The sequence below is a fragment of the Siniperca chuatsi genome, linkage group LG8, assembly GCF_020085105.1.
Source record: "Siniperca chuatsi isolate FFG_IHB_CAS linkage group LG8, ASM2008510v1, whole genome shotgun sequence".
Lineage (NCBI taxonomy): Eukaryota > Metazoa > Chordata > Actinopteri > Centrarchiformes > Sinipercidae > Siniperca > Siniperca chuatsi.
In genome coordinates, this window is record NC_058049.1 from 18,773,171 (window position 1) to 18,797,398 (window position 24,228).

The window sequence follows — 24,228 nt, forward strand, 5'->3', positions numbered from 1 at the left end:
ATAAAAAAAAGTCATTGTCAGATAAATGTGAGACTTGTAACTGTAAGGAGTCTGTTGAACGTGTGCTGGTGGGATGAAGGAGGTTCAGTGTAGAAAGAGAGAGACTGAAGGGCAGAGTGGTAGAGAGGCAGGGAGTGGAGCATCAAAGGTCTGTTAGAGACAGCGGATAAACAGTTACAGGTATAATATCTAGAATATAAAATCTATAAAGTGTAAAAAAAATTGTTTGTTTTGTTTTGTTCCCCCCCGTTTGTTAGTTTTGGTTAAAGTCGTGATGTTACACACTCCGATACAGTAGGTGGCGGCATGCACCTTTAACGTTGGTTTGTAGCCTGCCAGTAAATCGAAGAAGAAGAAGAGGCGGGGCGAGTGCTGCTGCAGGTCTGCTCACAGAGCTAACTAGTCCATCAACAAGCTAGTTAACAGTGAGCGAGATGATGAACGCTATCGGTGGTGCGCTAACAACAAGAGAACATGCACTAGCTAACTGAGAGCTATCCCGGTGCCTTAACAATCACCATCAAGTTGATGACCATTTCAGGTGGATGTAATTAACGTTAAATCAACGTTAGGTGCTTTATTCATGCGGTCGCTGGTGTACAGAGGAGTTTGAGCTCCGAGTGGCGGGCAAGCTCAGTCATCAGCTCGCTGGGTCAACACGGCTCACTCACCGGTACGATTGTTTTGCTGATAGCATGCTAGTCGAGCTAACATTAACTAGAGTGCTCAAATGTATACGTATACGAAAATATAACGTTAGCTACTGCAGGTTCACAGCTTACAGACAGATTTGATGGTGTACAAAACCATCTTGTAGCTAGCTTCTTTCAACGGTAATTGCAGTTGCAAAGTTAGCAACGGTACGAAGAGAAAAAAAGCGATCGGCGATATATAAATACTAGTACTTGTTGGCTGGAATGGGCTAGTTAATGCACCATTGGTACCAGAGCTACCTCGTGTGACTACGACCAAAGTAGCTAGAGCGTCTTTTTTACTGCTAACATATATATTTAGCTGTAGTTAACATGTGTTGAGTTGCTGTTGTACTGCTGGCAGGATAGTGCCACCGTGGATAGTGCCCATTCACTGATGGTGTATTCAGCAGCATGTTGTCCTATCAAGCTGGGGCTCATGCGTTAATATATAGACTTGCTGTGTAATGTCATCATGTAAATGTTGATGTTATTCTTCTTCCCAATAGAGTAGGAGCATGGTGGTCCCGGACAGTGCCAGCGTGGTTCCCCAGCCTGACAATGGCAGTCCCACTGGCCTCATGAAGAGCTCCAAGCCTGGGTGTGAGGAGGAAGTGGAGGGGGGTCAGGACCTGGCAGGGGTGGAGCTGGAGGAGGTCCGAAAGTTGCAAGAGCTCGTTCGTAGGTTGGAGGTCCAGAATGAGACCCTGCGCAATAGAGGGAGCAAGACTAACATCCACAGAGGAGCCAGCAGCAACAGCAACCTCACAGCTGCTGTCAATATCAATGAGAGGCTGACTTGTGAAGGGGTGACCAACTCCCACCTCAGGTTGGAGCACAGTGGCGAGCTGGGCAGCACAGACTTTGAGCTGTCACCCCCTCAGGACAGCAGCAGTGGCGAAGAGATGTCCCCTCTGCCTGTGGCCAACAGGCTGGAGGAGGAGGAGGAGGAGGAGGAGGAGGAGGATGAAGAAGAGGAGGAGGAACAGGGTCCATGTGGGGGCTTTCTCACCTTGACCTGTAGCAACAGAGGGGGGCAGTCCCAGGGGCAAAGCCCAACGCCAGAGAGCCCCTCTCAGGAAAGTTATGAGTCAGAGACACTTGCAGAGGGTGACTCAGGGGTGGACCAAACTGCACTGGATGAAGTGGATGTCCTAGATTTGGAGGATGAGTGTGCCGAAGTAGAGGATGAGGACAGTTGGTATGTTTTATTATCTGCACTGCTGGTCTCAAGTTATGCTCTTATAGCCTCCCATTATCTTACTTGTTCGGGTTATCCAACATGTATTTATATCATTACAGGACATATCAGTGTGCTGCATCTGAACATTTGTAGATGTGAGAGAGATTACAAGTAATATCCATAATATATAGCAGTGTGGCAATATAGGCTGCAGGGATGCCACATTTACAATTTGCATATTCTGTTCGCCTGTGTACAGGTAGAAGAGCACCTTCAGTCAGATATATAATTTGTGCTTTTTCACTTTATCCTCTGATTTTTATGTGTTACTCTCCCACAGGGCAGTGACTATGTACTGTACTGTAGCATTAGGTTATTTGGATTTAAAATTAGACTTAATTCTTGGCCAAGACAGAAACTGCATCTCATTAACAGAAGGAGAAGAAAGTCTTTTCTTGTACTTTCAAAGTTTTGATTAATTGTGGCAAACATTTTGATTACTAACTCCTCCTACTGTAATAAGGAGGTGTTAAGTGATGGAGGAAAGAGAGAGAAGAAAGAGACCGGAGTGATGAGGAGGCAGAAAAAGAAAGGGCAGTCGGCTTGAACAAATCTTTTCAGAAGCAGTTGACATGTGAAATCAAAGGTGAGAGGCTGTTGGTTGTCTCTTAAACTTGACTCTGAGCTCTCTGGCCTAGGCAAACAGTAAGCATGACCTATTTGCTACCTGTTGGCAGGTTATGATGAACGCAAAGCTTTTTTTAATACTTATTTGCACCTGTCTAAACCAAGCATAAATGAAAATGCTACAGGCACCAGATGTGTTCTGTCAAACAGTTTCAAGGAGAAAAGCTGTTTCAGGAAGTTATTATAATAACAATTACCATTATTGTTGACTTAACCCTGCATAGATCTGTATTCCCTAAGCGTTGTTACACAATGTACTGAAAATCAACAAAGCTATAGTTCATTATTCATTCCTAAATGCAGGTCAAGTTGAAGCTAAAAAAACTGTTTGTTTTAAGACCACGTGAACTTTGCTCATTTCCTCCAATTTAATTGGCTGAATATAATTACCCAAAATTGTCAGTAATAGAGGGTTAAATACTAATAATCCATGTGAATTTTATGCCAGAGATCAGTCTGGATATATTTGTTTATGCTGTGCACGTCTCACTGGCTAAGACAGGTACCATATTGTGTTCCCGATGGCTACTTTAGCAGCTGAGCCATGCAGCTTAACAGCCAGACCATTCATGACTTATTTTCAGTTTCACATCATTAGCCATACCATATGTGCTTTGTGAGGTTATCATAGCCAAGACATCCAGTAATCCCAACAGCAACATAATCTGATCTGCTCTGGACTGGATGCTGCCACATGGCTAAACTGCTTTGGGTGGGATTGCACAGCATGTGATCTGAGGGGCCCCCCCTGCGTGACCAGACTGCAACAAGGACAGAAACACTGGAACTAAGAGCAACTGCAGTATCTTGTAGGTTTTGGATTCATAAGATACATTTTTACAAGAGAAAATTTGATTGCCAGTTGCACACAATTCAACGTTTAAAAAAAAAAAAAAAAAAAAAAAGCACACTCTGAATTATAGTTCCCGGACTTTATTAGACTAGACAGGTGATGTTTCAGTCAAAATTGCCATGTGAATGACCGTCTTGTTCTTAAATTGTTGTCATTTTACTGTAGGGTGTTTGTTTTCTTATTGAAGATTACTTCATAAACTCTTAAGCTTAGCAAAATTGTGTCTCTGGCCTATTAGATTCCACCCACAAGCCTAAACTTCAAACCTCCTAACTTACGCTCACACTGACACAGTCGAGCAGAATAAACCTGAATTTGCAGATGATTTCATTGCGTCAATGAAAGTTATCCGACCTGCCACCATGATTCCTCTCCTGGGTGTGGTTGAACACAGGTACGACACTGCTCGGTTTTATACTGAAAAGAACAGCTGTTTGTATAATAACTCTAGGATTACTATAGGGTTTATTTTATAATTATTAAAAACAATTAGAATTACTGTAAAAGTATAGATATATTGATGTTGACTTATCCTCTCATCCATAAGTGTTGCTCTCCTTATCTGATATACTTGAATGTTATTGTAGAGGTTTTTTTTGTTTTTGTTTGTTTTGGGTTTTTTTTTGGTTTGGCAACTACAGCTGCAGACCTGTGTCTTGCAGGAATGGCAACAACCAAACTCTGGATCAAATGCAAGCAGAACACACTGGGTTTGTGCATGACAGGAGTAGCTCCCACTCCCCCAGACACAGAAAGCTGTGCTCTCTGGCAGGATGTGTGACCTGAATATTGCTCTCTGTATTGTAGCTCATTCCAGTGGGGAATGGGCCCTTTTATGTTTGCCCAATGGGAAGATGATTTGTAGTTGATTGGTCCAGAACCAGTCAGTCCGGACCTTTTGTGTATCCAACTCAAAGGATCAGCCCATGTGACCGCCAGTTCAAAGCCTGTGGTGAACTAATGGCTGTTTGCTCTCACTGGGGAAACACTTGACACATCTCAGAGGAGACAGCGAAAACACCAAGTCAAGTGTTTATTTCAGAGCGTCTTTACATTGTGTGGCTGCAGGTTTTCTGGCAGTGGAAGTTTATGGACAGCTGTTTCTAAATATAACACTAAATTTCTCTCTGTTTTGGCATCCTTTTTGGACTTGGATAGAAGTCATTTTCATACACAAAATGTGTTTTCAGATTTGTCCACCTGACTGTGGACGTAGTCTGAGTGCATCATTGCATAGATGAGGACGAACTTGATATGTTAGGCAGATGTAGAGCAGGCAAATGTGCATTTATCTCAGCAGTCATGTTAGAGAACCAGGTTGAGGGTGTGATAAGGATGTTCAAAGATGCATTACGTACTTAAAGTGTTTGCTCACTCACTGTTTGGTCTGATTAGATCATTCACTTTAAACAAAGCAGCTTGGTTGTTTGTTTAATGTGGGATCTTTGCTGCTTCAGTGACCTTTTGCCAGAAAACCATTCAGTGATTGGGCGTTAACTCTGCCAGTAAGTCATGCCTATGTTGTGCATTGTGAAAAACATTTTTACTGTACACAGCATGCTCAATACTTATTGTGTGCATACCTTATAGGCCAGTAGCTCATACTAATCTCTAGCTTGTTTTTATTCAAATGTTCTGCTCTGCAGTTACTGGCCCCTTTGACAAGCATGTTTAATAAAAAGTAGATTAGGCTTCTCAGCCCTTGACTGCATTTTTCCTACCTCCGTTTTCCCATGTCTGTATTACTCTCCCAATCCATCCTTGCCATTGCTCTCATTTCCCTTGGTAAAAATTTTGTTTTCTTCTTGTCTGCCTCTTCTCTTCAGGTTGTATGTGTCTCCAAAAAAGCAAGTAGCAGATCCAGGCCCAGAGTCTCCATTGAAATGGTGTCGACAAGCTCTTGACCACCGCAGCCCAGAGACAGAAATAGCTTGTCGGACCCTGATCAGCCGTTTGGACCAGAGTATGAATTTAACAAACACATACATACATTTTTGCATTCAATTCTTTTTGAAATGTAGCAACAACAGCTTTCAGAAGTGACAAAAAGGTTTTGTATCTTTGAGTCACATGTCACTGCCTTACAGATGGTTGGCCTAAATCAAGATTAAGGCACCTAATTCAGCACAAGGAGACAGTCTTAGTTCCTTCTGTGAAAGTGCTGCACTCTTATTTACTGCTCACCTCTGCAGTAATGTGTATATGGTGTGTACTTCTCTACGTGTGGACAGAAGTTTGTGTCTGATCCAACAGATCCCATATATTATTTATCCTGCTCGCTGCTCCTACTTCCTGCACACTGCAGAAACTGAACAACAAAGCTATTCACACCAGGGCTGAATACATGAAGTCATGGGCTGGGTGTGGATTACCTCCCCCCGGGTCAGCTCTCCTTTTTAAACCGCAGCACCGGGCCATGAAACTGCCTGGTGGCATAGAGCGTGTTTTAGCCAAACTGCAGAAACTAAAGAGTGAGCAGGAAAAGTGCATGAAACAAGTAAAAAAAAAAAAAAAAAAAAAAAAAAAACATGTTGCCCAAATTAACCCTATTTTTGTTAACTACAGTATGAAAGCAAATATTGCAGCAGTTTATTCTCCAAGTTCTAAAATTATTTACACCTACACCCGCTATTACACTGAAAATCAAACTGTCTACATATTGTATAAGGTTATTGTGCGGAACTTCATTCTGTATTGACATCTAGGGCCCTATTTTTTTGGTGGTGCAGCGACCAGTGCAAGCAGCGATCTGATAGTTTGGTATTTTCCTGTTTTTGAAATTCGCTTTGCCCATCTCTGTTATTTTGGTGCACGGTGCACCAAATCATTCAAATGAGGCAGCACTAAGCAAGTTGTTAATATTTTGGTGGCAAATAGGTCGTGGACTTTGCACTGAAAATTGACATCTCAGAACCACGTCTCTGACACAACGTCACTACTCTGACAGTCTGGCGATTTTATTAACAAGAGCAAATTAAATACTTTAAGCAAATGTGCAGAAATAACAGAATGATGCTTAAAATGTAAATAAACTATTTTAATAAAACACCAACCAGTAAATGCGTTTAAATCTGCATCAAAAATGTACATTTATTGTGATTTAAAGTAGGAATGCCATCAGTCTGCATTTATCTAGAAATTAATGAGTATTACAATATCTGTTGTCCACAGCTGCTTTATACTGTATGAAAAGCTTCTCCTTCAGTTCAATAAATCCCTGCAGCCATCTGAAGGCAGCAGGACAGATATGTTAATAAATCTGCAGCCTCTGATTGGAGATGTGCCGCACCAGAGCGCAGTGCCATTATGCACGACCGTCCACTGTGTTTATCTTGATTAAATCACGTGCTAATGACACCACGTTGCTACAGAATAACCACGCACACATCTACACACATCAGGCGGGTTCGTTATAACTTGGTATTCTGCCCGTTTATGCAGGAGACACAGGATTACCGGAGCTCATTAATCCTGTGCGTCACAGCCTCCTTTCCAACTTAAAAAGAAAATAATAATAATCTGCGGATCATGTTTTATTCCTGAATTGCATTACGAAGCAAACCCTGCTGTGTCACATTTTAAGATATAATATAACCATTTGCCACGTGAAATACAGTACCATTATGACTTGAATAGCATTGGATTGATGCAATCATATAAACTGCTTCACCAAAGAATTTTTTTATTTATTTCTAACTTGTGTGTTGTTCGCATTGCGGCGCTCTGCACCAAACAACAAGATTTCCTGGCGACGTCAATTCTTCATTTGTTGAGCTGTTGTCATCATGTGTCAGTTTGCTTGGTTCAGCTGTTTTAAAGCAATGCGACCAGTTATTTATTAATCACCACAACAGATCTAGCCTCACACAGTCCGTGCGCCCAAGACCTACCGCTTTGCACGTGTCGTTGTGCTTGCGCAAGTGAAATGGGGCCCTTAATATAATTTACTTTGATCCCAACCATACTTAGCTAGTCTTCATGTCTCTCCCTTAAAAGTGTGTATACACTTCTTAGAGAATGTCTAATCTCTCCTCTCCTGTTTGCTGCAGCATCTCGGTGGAGGAACATGTACAGTAGCCCATCAGCAGAGACAGGCTCGGCAGGCTCAGGCCTGATCTCTCCAGGGTACCACAAATCGACTAACAAATCTCTACTAACCTGTGGCAACTCAGGTATGGCATGACATAACACACTATGCTCCTCATTTTCTGCTCAACACAACAGTGGGATTGAAGTCCGTTATTGTAAGGATGTAGGTTAGTGTGTGCAGTAATGCATCAACAATGTTTCCTCTCGGGGATCTGAATGGTAATTTTCTGTTCTGGCATTTTTGCATGTTTTACCCAGTTTACTGTATGTTGCATATACGGTACATTATTATTTAACCATTTTTCAAAACATATTGTAAGTTTTCTACATTGATTTTCTACTTCTACCCCTGCAAACATTGTTTACCATTCATTTTATTACTGTATCAAAGTAACAAATTATTTAAACTTGTTTGAGAAAGGCAGTCCATCACTGAACGTTATGTAAGGTTTCATTTCAGACGTCATGAAAGGGCAAATGTGTATTTGGTAGCTTCTTTTATGACAATGGTTGCTATTTGTCAGCCAACACTAGATGTAGAAATTTTGTCCCAACACATGAATGCATCACAAACACAGATCTTTCCCATCCCTCCAAGCTTTTAGTTACATCACTGCACAACAATCACATAGGCACATTTTATTTTAGAATAATCTATCTCAAGCATGTTAGCTTCTCTTGAGTTGATCTTCATGGTTTATTGAAACAAGTGGAAAACAGTGTGTGCCTGCTGGCAGGTAGAAAAACACATCTGTAACACTAGTATACTTTGGAAGATGGTCAGCAATTATGTAATGTATATGTGGTTTATACTTCAGGGGATAGAAACTAGGTATGTTTGGCAATGCTAACCTGTGTGACCTCACATTGTCTCACAACACCTGGCACTTCACTGTGCAGAGACCAACAATGCTGATGTTGTTGTGAAAACCCTGTAAATAACAAATCTTTGCATGAACTTGAAAATGCTTGGCTTGTGGGTGGGTGACGCTATCTAATCCCAGACTTTTTACATAACCAAATGCCCCTGGATGATATTGTCATTTCCCGTTTGTCTCAGTTGGGAGTCGGGCCTGTGTCGGATAGACATGCCTGGCAGGGGAACTTTTATACAGCTTTCCTGGGAATCATCAGTAGACAGTCCTTTCTAGAGTAAATGTTGCTGGGCAAGGCTGTAGTGAAGTTGGGGTAGAGAGACATGTCTACATTGACACATTCAATTCTCAAATATTGGCCAGATCAGTCTGATAATTTACGTAAAAGGCATATCCACCTAGTGAACATTAAACTTAAATCTAAATTTGTCCTGATACAGCAACGCTACGTGTGTGTTAGCTGAGATGGGGTGAGTTGTACCTCACACACCTCCACCAGCTGATTGTGACTGATTGAGCTGCTTTTCTTCAATATTTCCCAACTTAAGTAAAGTACTGTCTTGATCAGTCAGTCCCTGTCATCTACTGAGCAGAGTCTGACAGATCCCCTTGGCATCTAATCTTTTTTTGATCAATGTTGCATCATCACATAGGTGACGGTGCAACATTTGTCATACTCATTTTATGGTTTGAAAGGGGCCCATTAATCAAGACAGTACTTTACTTAGGCCTCATATCCAATTTCAGATTTGTCTTATTTTTGGGGGGCTGACGTCCTTTTTCTGTTAAGCAGTCTTAGTTTGAAAGCTAGTTATCATCCTGTGATGTGATTGGTCCTGTGGCTGTGCAGTGTCAGGTTTAAACCTGGCACCATTGTTATGCACAGTGGAGGAAAAAATTGTCACCCCCGGCCTTTATTTGTTTAAACAGACCACATGGCTATTTTTTCAGTACCAGCTTTTATTTGAGAATTTAAGATAATTCTCCCCAACAGAAGTGGAAGTAACTTGCAGAAACTGTGGTTAATATTGTTACCATTTATGTGTGAGATGCAGGTTGTTGTAACAGGTATCCCACTGTATTTACAGGTGTCACAAGCATGCAGTCAGCCCTGAGCTCGCAGTCCTCCATAGACAGCGAGCTCAGCACATCAGATGACTCCATCTCTATGGGCTACAAGCTGCAGGATCTCACTGATGTCCAGATCATGGCTCGCCTACAGGAAGAGAGTGAGTAGAGGTGTTGTGCACGTGGTGTGCTGGACATCACTGTAATTGTGTTTTCAAAATTCTAAAAGGTAGACTACTGTTTATGTGTTTGACAGCTGATGAAGAACGAGACTGGACTAGCACAGTTAGCCTTAGTGTGAAAATTGTCTTCAGTAGATCAGATAGCTATTTTGACTATTAGCTGATTCTCTTTTGAAGCTCTGGGGAGTGTGTGTGTGTGTGTTTGTATGTGTATATGCATGGCTCCCTGTATATGCTGTTTCCTTTTTTAGTAACTTTATATTGTTGGTGTCAGGTCTGAGGCAGGATTATGCTTCCAGCTCAGCATCTGTATCACGCCGCAGCTCCACAGCCTCTCTGCAGTCCCTGCGCCGGGGTGGCACCTACAGCGATCAGGAATTTGACAGTTACAGCCTGGAGGACGAAGAGGATGACTTCTGCTCCATTCCACAGCGACGACATCGCTTCACCCCTTCGCCCTTAGGGTCACCACGGTGCCTGTCTCCCTCCACCTCCAACCACGGTCAGGAATACAGCAGTCGACTTGGGGCCCCACGCACAAGAACACCCAGACGATCTCTCCAGGGCCCCAGTGCAGAGCTGCTTAAATTTGCCAAGAGTGAGGGTAGGCTATAACCAGTAATAATTAAGCATTTATACCCTAGGTCAAGAACATCAGAGTGACACAGAGATTCTTGTTGTGCCAAAGCTGTGATGTTACACATTGTATTGTTGTTAAATGTGTTCTGTATGTGTGGTTCCAGAGGAGTTGAGGCACAGCATGCCTAATCTGGCCCCCCGCACCAGCCTACGTTCCCTGGAGGCAGTCAGAAACAGCCGCAGCATGGAGGCTAACCTCCAGAGCTCTGGCAACCGCATGTCCCAACTGACTCACTCCCCCTCCACAGGTAACCCTACCCTCTTCACCTGGTCCACACCACTCCTCTAATATAATGCACCTGCATTTTCCTTGCATATAGCCCTTTCTAGTGTCACCTTTATCCTACCACCTTACCTCTTCTTAACCTCTGCATGACCACAGGTAAGGAAGTTTCTTAAAGGTACCCTGTGGAATATTTGACCACCACTAGTGCTATGTGGCATTTTGCTTATATCTTGCACGTGGGTGACACGATACACATTCTTACCAATGGTTTCACACTATTCCACTGATTAGAGATGGCAGTAATGCGCCAAGAAATGCAGCAATGCATCAACAAGCACAGTGAACAAGACTACTAGCAAACAAATATGGATGCAATGCAGGCTTCAAAATGTTCAGAAAATTGGTTTTGCAAATGTTTTATGAGGAAAGAAATTTATTCAACATGTTTGTTAGACCTTTAAAGATACACACAGTGAGTTTTGGTGAGTAACACTGAATGTAAACATAAATTTTGTTTTCTTTACAAACAACTCCACGGGGCACTTTTTTAAAATTATTTAACTGAAGCTGCCAATAGGCACTATTTTGCAGATCTTTAAAAAGAAGTGTTGAATAAAGGTACATTTTAATTTTTTTTTTTTTTTTATTGAATATTGTTTGAATAAATGTAAATATTCAGGGGGGGAAACTAAAAAGTGCCCTGAAGGCTGCTGTCAAGAAAAAACAGTAATATATACCAACAGATGTCATGTGCGCTTATTACTTTAACACAAACAAATATCATCCAGTAACAAAGGAAAAACCATAAGACAGCAAAATTATTAAATATTAGAAATATATTTTTTTTTTTTTCTGTCCCCACAAATCTTATATATGTCTGATAAATCAAAACAGATGTTATTGAGCTAACCTTGACAGTCTAATCCTAACCGCACCAAGTCCTCATTTATAACAAACTCATACTATATATGGGTCACAGCTACTTATAGGAGTTCCACAAATCATCCCAAATTTTGCCCTACTCCTTCCCTGACCACTGATCTTCCCTGACATGCCCCAGATAATGTACAGGTAACCCTCCTTTCACTCGCCTGCTACATAAATATTCCACTACTTTGCTCCAAATGTATCCTTGATAATCCAGTACTGCTCCTTTCAGGCTTGCCTACAACTCCTACATGCCATAAATGGGGTTTGGATTTCAACTACAGCATATTATTTTTTTGTATATATTAACAATTAGGGGTGTCACGATTCTCCAAATCGACAATTCGATTTTACTTTAGATTTTTATGGTCATGATTTGATTTTTGATTTAAAACTTTTTTTTTTCAGCACTGACAGCTATGCCATTGTTAGACTATCGAGTCTTGATTTGTAAAGATCAACAGATCATTGGTTTTATGCCCTGACAACTGTCATTTACATTTTCAAATTGTACTTTAAAAAGATGGTATCAAGTGTGATATCGTAGAAAAGGTTTCAGTCGTAGTCATCTGGACACTGTTTTCAGAATCAAGACGTTTCGGCTCCCATCCGGAAGTCATTCTCAATTGTGGGTCTGGTTCGGGAACTCGAAAACACAGCCAGGAAATTAGCAGACCACAGGAACCATCTCCGTTTTAATCTCACAATTGAGAATGACTTCCGGATGGGAGCCGAAACGTCTTGATTCTGAAAACAGTGTCCAGATGACTACGACTGAAACCTTTTCTACGATAGACCACTCCTGGACGAATGAGGGACTACACCGTCTTATTATCAAGTGTGATATAACCGCCATATTTATATTGGAATGTAAGGCCACATGGTCAAATTTAAATATTTTATTTAAAATATAATAACAATAACTCACCAGTCAATTGGGAACAAACTGTTAAACACAAAAACAAAAAGAAAAGTCACTAGATGGCACTAGAAGGGTACTTTACTACAACAGCTTGAGTTTCTTCACCTGCAAAAAGCCACCAGGATTAGAATTTCTAATCACCACTGTAGTTTTTCTGTCAACTACGCGTTCGTTGTTGACATAACTCGTGGGGATGACAGAAAGTTGCCACACTGGTGACTTCAGGGAAGCAGGAGGATTTTCCAGTTCTGTTGTTTGTGTGCAGTGCCACTGCAGGCTACCGGTAAGCAACACTGTGCCGTCTTTTGAAGTGTTTATTTATTTTCTATTTTTTCTTTGTACGTGTGCAAGTAGGCGGGGGTGGAGAGAAAAAAAATACTGGGAAAATCGCCTATCCTCATTTCAATTGATTTTTGATCGTGACACCCTTATTACCAATATTTATTTGATTTTTCCCAACCAGTCTGAAAGAAGTAGCTGGTTGAGATTCTATGATACCACTGTGCCTTTCTTCCACTCAAGGTATGGCTTGTAGTCGGGTGCGTAGCAATGGCCAGTCACCTCTCTCCATGCGGGTTCCAGTTAAAGCTGTCACTCCTGTGGGCTCCATGTCAGCTGGTCGTCAGCCTTCCAGAGGTCTGCCTGTTGTCCAAGCACCACCTGCAGGAGGGGGCCGCAGGGTCCAGTCCCCAGGCTCTGCCAATGGCGGAGGCTACATACCCGGGAGAGCCTCTGCTGGAGCGGTGAGGCCTGCTGTGTGCCGAGGACAGGCTTTGCCGTCAGTATCCACCAGGAGTAAACTTTCACAGCCCCCTAGAAGGTGAGTGCTTAAATAGAAAGCTATTAAAGGGATATTTCACTGCTGGAAAACTGGTATTTTCATAATACTAGGCTGTCTATGCAGTAGAAAGACGCATATTATATTTTTGAAATTGGTGTTACATGACCAGAGAAAACAGAGAGGTATTCCTTTTTGCTCAAAAGGTAGAAAACCTACAACATCCAGAATGCACTGGGCCCATTGCCTTCCAAGGCCACTATCGTAAACTCTATAGCACTGCTGGTTAACAAACTGGGCTAGCCGTGCTAGTAACAAAACACTGTCGCTATTGCACGCACTCTGTGCTCAGATGTCCGTTTCGCCCCGTTTCCGTTTTTCCAGTTTCTTTTCGGGATCCTGAAGTATGTCTCAAGCACTCCCCTGTCCATATGTGGCCCAAAGCTCTGGTGTAATGCACAGCGACTCCACTTCTGTTTCCATTGGTGCACATTTACCGTAGCGGCACCATCAGTTGTCCCTGGCACAGGGCAGCTCTGCGCTATCCTCACCGGCTGGCGGTTCTTAACTCTCGGCTATGCCGGCCTCTTCCTCCTCAATAAGTCGTAATTCCTCCGCACTGTATTCTGGCTCATAAGGAGCCCCGAATCTCTGATTCCAGCATTACACTATCGTTTCTTCCATATCTACAGGAACATTTCCCTTCTACCAGTGGTTGTTCTAGCCAGTTGATTTTGGACAGGATGTTTTGATTTTGGAGCAGTGAGGAGCCGCCACTCTCTCGATCCGACTGTCCGTGGAGGCGGGCATACAAAAAATGCGGAAGTACACTCTGTAGTTCGAACAACAGCCCTAGAGCCGGCAAAATGCATCATCTGGCGGACTTTTGTCGGCAAATGAACGGGGAGCTCTGGGTGCAGGCAACATGGAGGGAAGTTAACCATTGTTCATTTGCATATACTACCCACGTTGTAAGCTGGTTGAAAATCTGCAAAATTTCCTTTTAAGGAATGTTGAGATATTAGGGAATGTGTCCTTTTTTAATAATGGCACATTTGTTTTTATGCCATTCAGATCATTACAATTAGATATTTGGCCTCTTGTGTGAATGAAGACTAACTTCCTATTTTATTGACAGGTCTTTGGGCATGACTAAAATGTCAGATGAATCCTGGAAAGATGGCTGTTACTGAGTCTGGCCGTTGATGAAGGATGTTCACTGCTGCAACCCTCACCTGACCTCTCCCCCATTACCTCTCATAGTACAAAGAACACAGCCACTGTGTCCACCAATGTGTCGTACAACCGTTCGGTCCCCCATCTCAGACTGGCGCGCTGGGCTGCACTGGATTCATAGTTAAGACTCATCTCTTTCCCTGCATGAAACATTTGTCAACCCACACAGAGAGGATGTGTAGGCAGACAAGAAGGCACATATGCACACTCCACTTGTGATATGGACCAACTCAGAGCTTCCAGAAGATTTGTTTGTGTCAATTTTACTTATTTTTCTATGGTAATTGTGAGAAACTGCTGGAATATTAAGGGTTGTATTACTGTTCTGGTGATGTAATTGATATGAAGACATTTCAATGACTCAAATGAAGATATTGCTGGTTTGTTCATTTTGTGTGAATTCCTACTAGATGAAGGTGCTAAGTGTTGCATGCTTGGTTTTGTTTTTCCGTATCCCTACAGCCTTTTCATCATTATGTTACTGCAATATGGCATCTTCCATGTGTCCCACAATGATCAGTGTGAATTTATGAATGTTTGATTGGTTCATTGTGAAATTAACATTAGACTTGTGTTGTATTTGTGTTTCGTTCTTTGATTACACAACAATGCAATTCCTGTAAACCCTTAGAAATAATACGAAAAAAGGAAAAATATGGTTTGTGCCAAGGTGCATTTCAGCTGCAACACTCTTTCTAATTCCAGAAGTAACCTTAATTCATTAAAGGTACTGTTACGGTACTGTGTTTTCCAGGCATTTTTACTGCATATCTAGAGGTGGTTTTGAGTGTTTGATTTTGGATACCACTGTAATAAAGAAAATGTTTATGCACGAAGGCCATGTGCCTTAGACAGTTATGCACCCTCATACGGAGTGCCTCGGAAAATTAGCTGTAATGAAAATGGATAATAAAATCTACCCTGAAACAATAATTGCAGCATTTCTGTTTATTTTTAATCCATGCATGCCAAATCGAGGTCTGTTTGCATCACAGGCTAATTAGTCACACTATCAGCAGCACAGTGGCGGCAGCAGTACCGTCATCATCTCCCGGATATTTCCTGGGTGCGTGACCAAACGCTTCACAAATGACTGCTCGACGCTACCCACCCATTGAGACAAAATGGCCTACAGGCCTTATCGGTGCATACAAAGTGTTGAGAGCAGTCTGCAACCACATTAAAAATAAATATTTCTCGGGGTGATAACGTTTGAATTTTGTGTCTGAGCCGGGAGTAAATGTGTTCCCATTAAGATAATGTCTGTGTTAATGTTACTGTAACTCTGCTTTCTTATGCATGACGCAAATAGTAAGGGATCAGCGGTAAACGAGGCCACGCATTGTCTGCCCCCCGCCCTCCCTCTGCTTGTCAGGAAGCAAGCTGATTGGCCGAGGCCTAGCAAAGGGTGCCCGGGGATCCAAAACTGCAGGCCGCACTTAGCTTACCGTCAAAAATAAACCAAAACAATAACAGACAAATTTGAGAAGGGGGAGAAACACCGATAGAGTCAGAAGACGACGTTATCAGGTAAAATTATTTTGAATCGGTTATAAAGGCATGTGGAATAAGACGCAAGGGCCCAGTCGGCCGTAGCGGGCCTCTTTCAGCCTTTTCGAAAAACAACATGGAAGATAATACGGCACAAGCTGCTTCACCTAGCTTAGCAAGCTAGCTAGCCGAACGGACGGCCGTCGTCGTGCAGATTGGAGCGACATGCAAAGAAAATATATTTTGAGGCATATTGGTTTGTTGCTTATGCTAAGAACTGTATTAACAGTGTATCGTCGTGTGAAGTTGGTACTTAAATGGTCAAATAAGATCGGTTGTTGCATTCCTTGAATTAGCCATTATGCTATAACAAAATGGCGCTCGGAGGAACAGCCCTAGCTTGCTTGCTAGTTAGCTCTGGTGGGTGGAGGGCGGTAGCCGCCCTAGTATGCATTGCATAACGTCTGCGGTACTTTCATTGGCGCCCATAAACTCTGAACATGTGTAGTTTTGGGCAAAAAGTCCAGAGTACAATACTTTTTTAAAAACGATAGCTGTGGCAGCACAGTGTTAGTTTTATCCCAAAATGATAGATCCGTGGAAATCAGGGACCCATAACGTCACTACAGACCATTGCAGATATGACATATTTGGCTTATTTTGAACCGACATGTGACAACAATGCATTTCATCCCACAAAAACAAGCAGGACTCATCTTCCAAGAGCGATCAGAGCCGCTGCCTGTGAGCTCGTCCTCCTGCACACTGAACGGGACATCCCTTTGTCTCGGCTGGGCTCCAGCCATCAGGCTCAACCAACTCCAGGTGTATAGCTATATGTCCTCAGATTGAAGCTGCCTGTAGTACTCTTGATAGGCAATGGATGGAGCCAGTGGTCAACAACACAACTACCCCCCTTCTTAGTGGCAGCAGTGTTGTTCTCCCTTGTGTATTGTACTCATACAGAGGACATTATTTGTGGCAGCACCAGTGCCCTTATTATAAATCTGAACCCATGTAGAAATTTAGTTTTTAAATATTTTTACAACACTTAGACTAATTCATTACCTTTTTTCTAATCTCTTCTATTATCAGCGTAATGCTTATGACTATCAATTGTTTGTTTTTTGTCTTTGTCAGAGAGATTGATTACCTTGATGGAAGGAAGCACTTCAAATATCTTATTGGTTTTATTCTAAGGGTTTTGTCATCAAATGTGAAGGTATGTATTGAATACTAGCCAGTGTGGCAGTGTCAGTTGTTGCATTCACTTTCATTTTTAGTCATGTTCACTAAGCGAAAGAAAACAGCTAACACATTGTACACTATGATTTTCAGTCTTTTTCTGAGTGAAGACATGGATCAAGGAGGAGGGGTGTTGGAGCTACACACTCAGGAGCTGAAGATGCCCCATGCTATGATCATGCAAGACTTTGGTAGGTGGTCAAGTAGGACATGGAGATAACTATTATATTGTAAATGGTACTTAATTTCAACATGTAATACAACACAAATTTTCCACCCAAATGAAAATAAAAGTTGACAGTGCAAATGCCATTTAGCTTCATTACATAGCCTAAATAATAAAGTCACAGTAACATTACATGGTCATTCTGACATTTTCACTGTATACCAACAACAAGAAGGTGATACACCTTCACAAACATGTGACAAGATGTTGTGTAGCTATAATGTGCAAAAAACTGGGTTGTAGCTTCAACTGTCATTTTGTAGTTTGAAACTCTTTGTCATAAACCCCTCTCTGCGTCTTGTCTTTACAGTTGCAGGCATGGGGGGTCTGGCTCACATTGATGGGGAGCACATTGTGGTGTCTGTGCCCGAGGGTATGCTTCTTTCTGATGTGATGACGGACGAGGGCATCCTCCTGGAGCATGAGCTTGAGGTGGAAGGCCTAGAGACTCAGGTGGTTCAAGGCCTGGAGACAGAGGTGGTTGAAGGACTGGAAACAGAAGTAGTAGAGAGCTTACATGCAGATGTAGAGGGCTTGGAGGCAGAGGTGGTTGAAGGGCTACAGACACAGGTGGTAGAGCTGGAGGCTCAGGTTGTCGAAGCCCTAGAGGGTGAGGTGGAAGTGGAGGGCCTGGAAACTGAGGTTAATGTTGAGGACCTGGAAGCTCACGTTGTTGAGGGCCTTGAGGAGGAGGTAGAAGTGGAGGGTTTAGAAGCTGAGGTTGTTGAAGGTCTGGAGGTAGATGTGGAAAGTCTGCAATCTCAAGGGGTAGAGGCCCATGAAATGAACAGCGAAGACATGGTGACTTCAGAGCACAGTGTGATCATGCCTGAGAATATTCTGGGCTCAGAGGTTGCAATAGAGGAAGCACTGGACCCCCATCATCACCATGTCCTAACCTCAGACCTCATCCAGGACTCAAACCACCACCATGATGACATGTCAGACCAGGTGTTTGTGGCAGAGCTTCTGTCTGAGCACCAGGACAACACTCTGGACCACCAGCTTGTGTCAGAGGGCTTGATGGTGACAGAGGCCAACTCCGAGACCATAATCCATGAACAGCTGCCAACTGAGGCTGTTCCCTTGCAGACAGATGAGGATGATGATGCAAGAAGCAGCTCTGAGGATTACCTCATGATCTCCTGTAAGACAGCTTACCATATGATAACATAACTTATATTAATAAACACTTTTCTTATGCAATGCCATGTTTATTGTTGCAAATTTTTTTGATAGCTAAGGCTATTTGTGCTACTGTAGTGGATGAGGTGGGAGAGAAGCTGGACATAGGAGACACTCCCCTTGAGATCAGCACTGAGGTAATGGAAGACAAGGAATGTAAAGAGGAGGACGGCTCCGAGGTCATCAAAGTCTACATTTTCAAAGCTGAAGCAGACGACGATTTAGGCAAGTGTCTTGAAAAATAATTAGTTCAATCATTTCAACAATTCAGTAAATTCCCTGTAGATTCTTCCCTGTTAAATTGAATGTAGATCATGGCTTTGATTGAATTGTAAAACATTTTTCCCCCTTCCAGGCGGAACAGAGGTAATAACAGAGGATGATTACCAGAATGGCCATCCGGACCTGGAAGCTGCATCATCGGGCAGACTAGGAGTTGGCCGTGACAAGATGGTCTACATGGCAGTCAAGAACCATCCAAAAGAAGATGATGATGATGATGATGATGATGATGACAGTGGTGATGATGATGACGATGATGACATCAGTATGTTCCTTTGTGAAACAGCTTTTAGTCAGTTAGTAAGTTGTGTGGATGTAAATAGTAGAAGGTGTCAACTTTCAGAATTTGACTGTTGAAAGGAGATCAGTAAGAGGAGGCTGCTGTACGTCAGCATTCTTTTTAGATGACTTACTCCACAACGAGATGTTTTTGCTTGTGTATATATTACATGTTTATAACGTGACAGTGCCATAGAGCTAACTTTATTGTATTTTTAAAATAACTAATTTTAGCATGTGGCACAATGAAACGTGTCTTCTATCCCAGTGATAATGAAATATAAACTGTCTGTGCAGGTAATACAATTGATCAGGTGAAGAATGGAGCATCCACACCATTTCTGCAAATCCGAGAGGGGCAGGGTGCCAACCGTGCCCTAAAACCAAAAGCTAAGAAAAAGAAGAAAGGAGAGATACGGCAATGTCAGACTGGTATGAACAGCATACAATTCTGGGACGATAAGATGATGAGATTGGCGTTTGGTACTTTTGTTGTGTCAGAACATCAGATTTGTGTGATTTGATAATAAGCATTTTAAATACCATTTTTAAAAGGTTGTTAACAGTATTTCAAGTTGCACTCTACTTTTCAACCATCTCTTCCAGCTGTAATCATTGGGCCAGATGGGTTGCCTTTGACTGTCTACCCTTGCCACATATGTGGAAAGAAGTTCCGCTCACGAGGCTTCCTCAAATGCCACATGAAGAACCACCCAGACCACCTGCTTAAGAAGAAGTACCAGTGTACAGACTGCGACTTTACTACCAACAAGAAGGTTAGTTTCCACAACCACTTGGAGAGTCACAAGCTGCTGAGTCACAACAGTGAGCGCTCTCCAGAATACACTGAGTACACCCGGCGCTACCATGAGTCCAGCCCCCTGGGCTCTGACAAGCTCATCGTCAAGGACAGGGAGACCAAACTGCATCACTGCAAGTACTGCGATTATGAGACCGCTGAACAGGGTCTGCTCAACCGTCACCTGCTGGCTGTGCACAGTAAGAACTTTGCACATGTGTGTGTCGAGTGCGCCAAAGGCTTCCGCCACCCGTCAGAGCTGAAGAAACACATGCGGACCCACACAGGCGAGAAGCCCTACCACTGCCCACACTGCGAGTTCCGCTGTGCAGATCAGTCCAACCTAAAGACTCACATCAAGAGCAAGCATGGCGCAGATCTGCCTTTCAAGTGCAGCCACTGTCCTCAAGCCTACGCTGACGCACGGGAACTCCAGCGTCATATAGAGATGGTACAAGGCCACAAGACCCACCAGTGCCCACACTGTGAGCACAAGAGCACCAACTCAAGTGACCTGAAACGACACATTATCTCTGTTCACACCAAGGACTTCCCTCATCAGTGTGACGTGTGTGAGAAAGGCTTTCATAGGCCCTCTGAGTTAAAGAAACATGCGGAGACACACAAGGGCAACAAGGTGCACCAGTGCCGGCATTGTAACTTCAACGCTCCCGACACCTTCACTTTGAGTCGCCATATCCTGTCCTTACATACGAAGGACCTCCCCTTTAAGTGCAAGCGCTGCCGGCGAGGCTTCCGGCAGCCCGCTGAGCTGAAGAAGCACATGAAGACACACAGTGGTAGAAAGGTTTATCAGTGCCAGTATTGTGAATATAACAGTACGGACGCTTCTGGCTTCAAACGCCACGTCATTTCCATTCACACCAAGGACTACCCCCACCGCTGCGACTACTGCACCAAGGGCTTTAGGAGGCCTTCGGAAAAGAGCCAGCACATAGCCAGGCATCACAAAGACATGTTGATGTAATGTCATCACACACACAAATACACTCCTCTTTCCCGAGTAAATCTGTGTCACACACCCAGAGGTCATTTTAGTGTATTAACAAAGAAATGACGGATGTAGGCTGTTGATGAAGACGACAACATTATAATTGCCGTTCTGTGTTGTAATGGGTGTTAACCTCCTCCCCCAGGGGTAATGCAAGAACATGTTTTAGGTGGGGGGTGAAGTCTAAAAAAGACAGTGTGTACACTGAGTGGGACAGCTGTAAATTGTGTTTTGTTTTGTTGCAGAAAATCACATATGAACATATATTCAGGGTCTCAAATGTCTATATTTTTATACCCACTCAGCTGAAATGCTGCAAGATGATGACTGTGTCCTGTAAAACAGAAAGTGGTGCTTTGTGAACGTCATGCCAGTTCTTCAGATGATGTGGAATGAGTACAGGAGAAGTTTGCCTCCATAGTACCAACTAGTATCTCTTTTCCTAATTAACCAGCTTTTACCCTGACATTTGTTTTCAATGTCATCTGGTCTTTAAGGGGCAGGGCCATTCATGAGTTCATAAATGGTTTGAGTGATGTTGACACACATTACGCACCTTAAAAAGATATCTCAATAAATCTAACCGTTGAACTTCCATCCTTTTGGATTTTCCTCCCAAGCCTGAACACTTGGAGTTCCATTAAATGAATCATGTTTAATATAGGCTATATTCTGTTAAATATGTATTAAAAGTTGAGTCAGAAATGTTCTGGTCTGATCAGCAGTGTCTAACAAGGAGGAGAAATGAGAAATGTTGGTTATATTATAATATCCCTTTAGTGTACACAACACATTTCTGATACAGAAATCTGCTATGATAGTGTCAATAATTAACAGGTGTATTATTATGTGAACTTGACAGATTGTTGGTTTCACATTTGATGACCCCTGAAGTTGTTATATCTGACTGCCACTGTAGGTTGCGTATGTGTGATGGTACCTATGACACAGATGTGCTCTCTCAGCTAACCATTTGATTGCAATCATGCCTTACATCTGTTGGTCTTTATCCCTTAAGCACTGATGAACACAGCTAATCAGAAAACAAGTGATTTTTAACTCTCAAACATGCTGTATCAATACCATTCTCTCAGAGATTGTGTGTTTGAGTCAGTAGAAAGCACTTTAATAAGTTTTTTTGTATTTTAATTACGTGTGTGTACACGTGTGTGTGTGTGTGTGTGTATATATATATATATATATATATATATATATACACACACACACACACACACACATATATATATATATATATATATATATATATATATATATATATATATATATATATATATAAAACCCTAGATAATAAACAATTACAGAGCTTTGTGAGTTGGTAAAGATAAAGATTGTTTTGAGTGTTATCGCTAGCAAGTGGGCACGATCCATTACTCCATCAAAACTGAATTGTCATTGAAAGTGGTGGGTGAAACCATTTATTGTTTTGTTCTATGGATAAGTGATTGGGTTTTGTGTTTTGTTTGTGCTCACTAACAAGTTTCCCAGACCCTCGTCCTACAGTCCTAAATAACCCAACCCAATCCCAAACATGGGATTATTCCCTTGAAGTCAGTGGTCATCATATTGGCATTAGTCTTTAAAGTATGCACATATGCTGTCTCCATGAAATTAATTGTGGTATATATTAAAAATCCCTGCATTTCGTGTACCTTAGTCTATATTTTCTTTCAGTCTGTGGATAAACTACTGGTGGGGAAGAACCAAAATAAACAATTATCTTTTTATGCTTTTTGTCCTTTCTGTCCTGCAAAAAGGAGTCACCTTTACGTGACATCTTAAAGACCCAGTCAGCAATTTTATCACCATTTACCGCAGGTATATGCATAATTTTAGAGGTGTGATTATAGCAAATCTGTATTTTGTTGAAGCGATGTCAGCTGTTGTTTTACATTTGTATCGCAGATCGTCCCTTAGATTTAGTCAAGAGGAATGGACAGAATACAGATTATATTGTTCCATATGTCCTTATTTCATACAGTATGTTTATAGGCCAACCTGATTGAAGGAGGAGATGCAGATTGTAGTTTTGACATTTCTACCCTGCTCCTTAGGTCCTCCGCCTCTGTAGATCAGTAAAATTGTTCAGGGCAGATAATAATTACGCACCCATAACTCTGTGATCCTGTTTGGGAACTTGAAACAGGCATTATCCACAACTAGCTTCAGTAAGTCTGTTTATTTTTGTAAAACCTCTAATGAGTGTCTGATGATGTGTTTTTAGTTGTAGCAGCCCTTACAATGATCCTTGGAGCACAATTCCAACATTTGTTGTGATTGTACAACTAGTCAACCACTGAGAAGTAATGAAATGTGCCTGTAAGTCTCATTAACTGCGGTTCCAGCGGCCAACAATCTTAGTATCTTTATCTCGCTTAGTAAAAGGGAATTCAAAATTTTACTTGATCCCCAGCTCATCCTCTGACACACCTGTGTATAAAAGTAGGACTTATTGAACGAGGAGGCTGAGCTGTACTGCTGTTGAATTACTTAGTGTCTGGATGTTAGACAGAGGCTAATAGCCACAGGTGTTACTAATAACATTAACAATGGCTCTGTTCTATTCAAGTGTCCCAGTAAGCCATGACAGTGAGCTAGCATGCACAATACCAGGACCCTGAAACTGAAGCAGCTAAATGGAATTCAGCCATCATTCATTTGATTATTTACACCTGTGCTTTTCCTACTGTGAAAATGTCTTCTGTAAATAAAGCCTATTATTCATACATCACATACAGATGCAGAGGTGAACAGCATTTATGAAAAGAATAACACCTGCATACTGACTCCAAACCACACTTTTAGTTAAATAGACAACATTTTGATCCCGGTCAGATCTTCGTCAGGGGTCAAAATTAATAAATGTGAAGTTTGGAGTCATAGTTCAGGTACCTAAATGTTGCCACAAACTGAAAGCGTTCACTGTGTTGAAACTGATAACGTGGCTTGTTGGGGCACTTTACAGCAGCCATCTATCTGGAAACTCAATTCTATTTTAATTTAAACTGCTTTTTAAAAAGCTACATTTCAAATAGTAATTTCCCCAGATTCAAACAATCAATTTCAGTAATGTGCTTACTTCAAATTCAGACCACAAACTTCAGAAACGGTGGCAGCCAAGAAGGGAAAGATCAATATGAGATAGTGATGACTGTGGAGCCACATTTGTCAAAGTCGTATACATTTCATAGGGAGGATGTGATTGGTTTGGGAGTGGCCTCAGTGAAGGAGGAAACAAACAGGTTGATTAAACGATTTAGTCATAACCAGAGTCAGGAAGAAAGTGGAATAAACTGATTCGATTAAAAACTTGGTAGTAATAATACGGGTGTGT

General features: G+C 42.1%; 2 protein-coding genes across 9 annotated transcripts; both read left to right on the forward strand.

Annotated features, from left to right (window-relative positions):
• The first annotated feature begins 365 nt into the window (after window positions 1-365).
• zgc:66447 (SLAIN motif-containing protein-like) lies at window positions 366-15,290 on the forward strand. Of its 4 annotated transcripts, none has more exons than XM_044205598.1 (9): window positions 366-673; window positions 1,202-1,893; window positions 5,242-5,378; window positions 7,465-7,587; window positions 9,468-9,608; window positions 9,904-10,233; window positions 10,373-10,516; window positions 12,866-13,163; window positions 13,814-13,924. In XM_044205598.1, the coding sequence occupies exons 2-9, from the start codon at window positions 1,211-1,213 to the stop codon at window positions 13,851-13,853; spliced, it is 1,896 nt and encodes a 631-aa protein (XP_044061533.1). In that variant the 5' UTR covers window positions 366-673; window positions 1,202-1,210; the 3' UTR covers window positions 13,854-13,924. The 4 variants fall into 4 exon arrangements, with proteins under 4 accessions (XP_044061533.1, XP_044061531.1, XP_044061532.1 ...); XM_044205596.1 differs by lacking the exon at window positions 13,814-13,924 and adding an exon at window positions 14,260-15,290 and having other exon boundaries at window positions 367-673; window positions 1,207-1,893; XM_044205597.1 differs by lacking the exon at window positions 13,814-13,924 and adding an exon at window positions 14,260-15,290 and having other exon boundaries at window positions 367-541.
• Window positions 15,291-15,572: 282 nt separating this feature from the next.
• On the forward strand, window positions 15,573-22,621 carry znf711 (zinc finger protein 711). Of its 5 annotated transcripts, none has more exons than XM_044205592.1 (9): window positions 15,573-15,887; window positions 16,555-16,673; window positions 16,989-17,070; window positions 17,187-17,284; window positions 17,630-18,466; window positions 18,559-18,729; window positions 18,860-19,051; window positions 19,363-19,497; window positions 19,672-22,621. In XM_044205592.1, exons 4-9 carry the CDS (start codon window positions 17,206-17,208, stop codon window positions 20,850-20,852), a joined length of 2,595 nt encoding a protein of 864 aa, XP_044061527.1. In that variant the 5' UTR covers window positions 15,573-15,887; window positions 16,555-16,673; window positions 16,989-17,070; window positions 17,187-17,205; the 3' UTR covers window positions 20,853-22,621. The 5 variants fall into 5 exon arrangements, with proteins under 5 accessions (XP_044061527.1, XP_044061526.1, XP_044061525.1 ...); XM_044205591.1 differs by having other exon boundaries at window positions 16,558-16,673; XM_044205594.1 differs by having other exon boundaries at window positions 15,586-15,887; window positions 16,558-16,673; window positions 18,583-18,729.
• Window positions 22,622-24,228: the final 1,607 nt, after the last annotated feature.

Bases quoted from the DNA above. Each gene is read 5' to 3' on its own strand.
- zgc:66447 (XM_044205596.1), top strand. From the start codon at position 1,211: ATGGTGGTCCCGGACAGTGCCAGCGTGGTTCCCCAGCCTGACAATGGC. The intron at 7,588-9,467 runs GTATGGCATGAC...CTGTATTTACAG, and splicing joins ACTAACCTGTGGCAACTCAG to GTGTCACAAGCATGCAGTCA. The intron at 10,517-12,865 runs GTAACCCTACCC...CTTCCACTCAAG, and splicing joins GACTCACTCCCCCTCCACAG to GTATGGCTTGTAGTCGGGTG.
- znf711 (XM_044205592.1), top strand. From the start codon at position 17,206: ATGGATCAAGGAGGAGGGGTGTTGGAGCTACACACTCAGGAGCTGAAG. The intron at 18,467-18,558 runs GTAAGACAGCTT...TTTTTTTGATAG, and splicing joins GGATTACCTCATGATCTCCT to CTAAGGCTATTTGTGCTACT. The intron at 19,052-19,362 runs GTATGTTCCTTT...CTGTCTGTGCAG, and splicing joins TGATGACGATGATGACATCA to GTAATACAATTGATCAGGTG.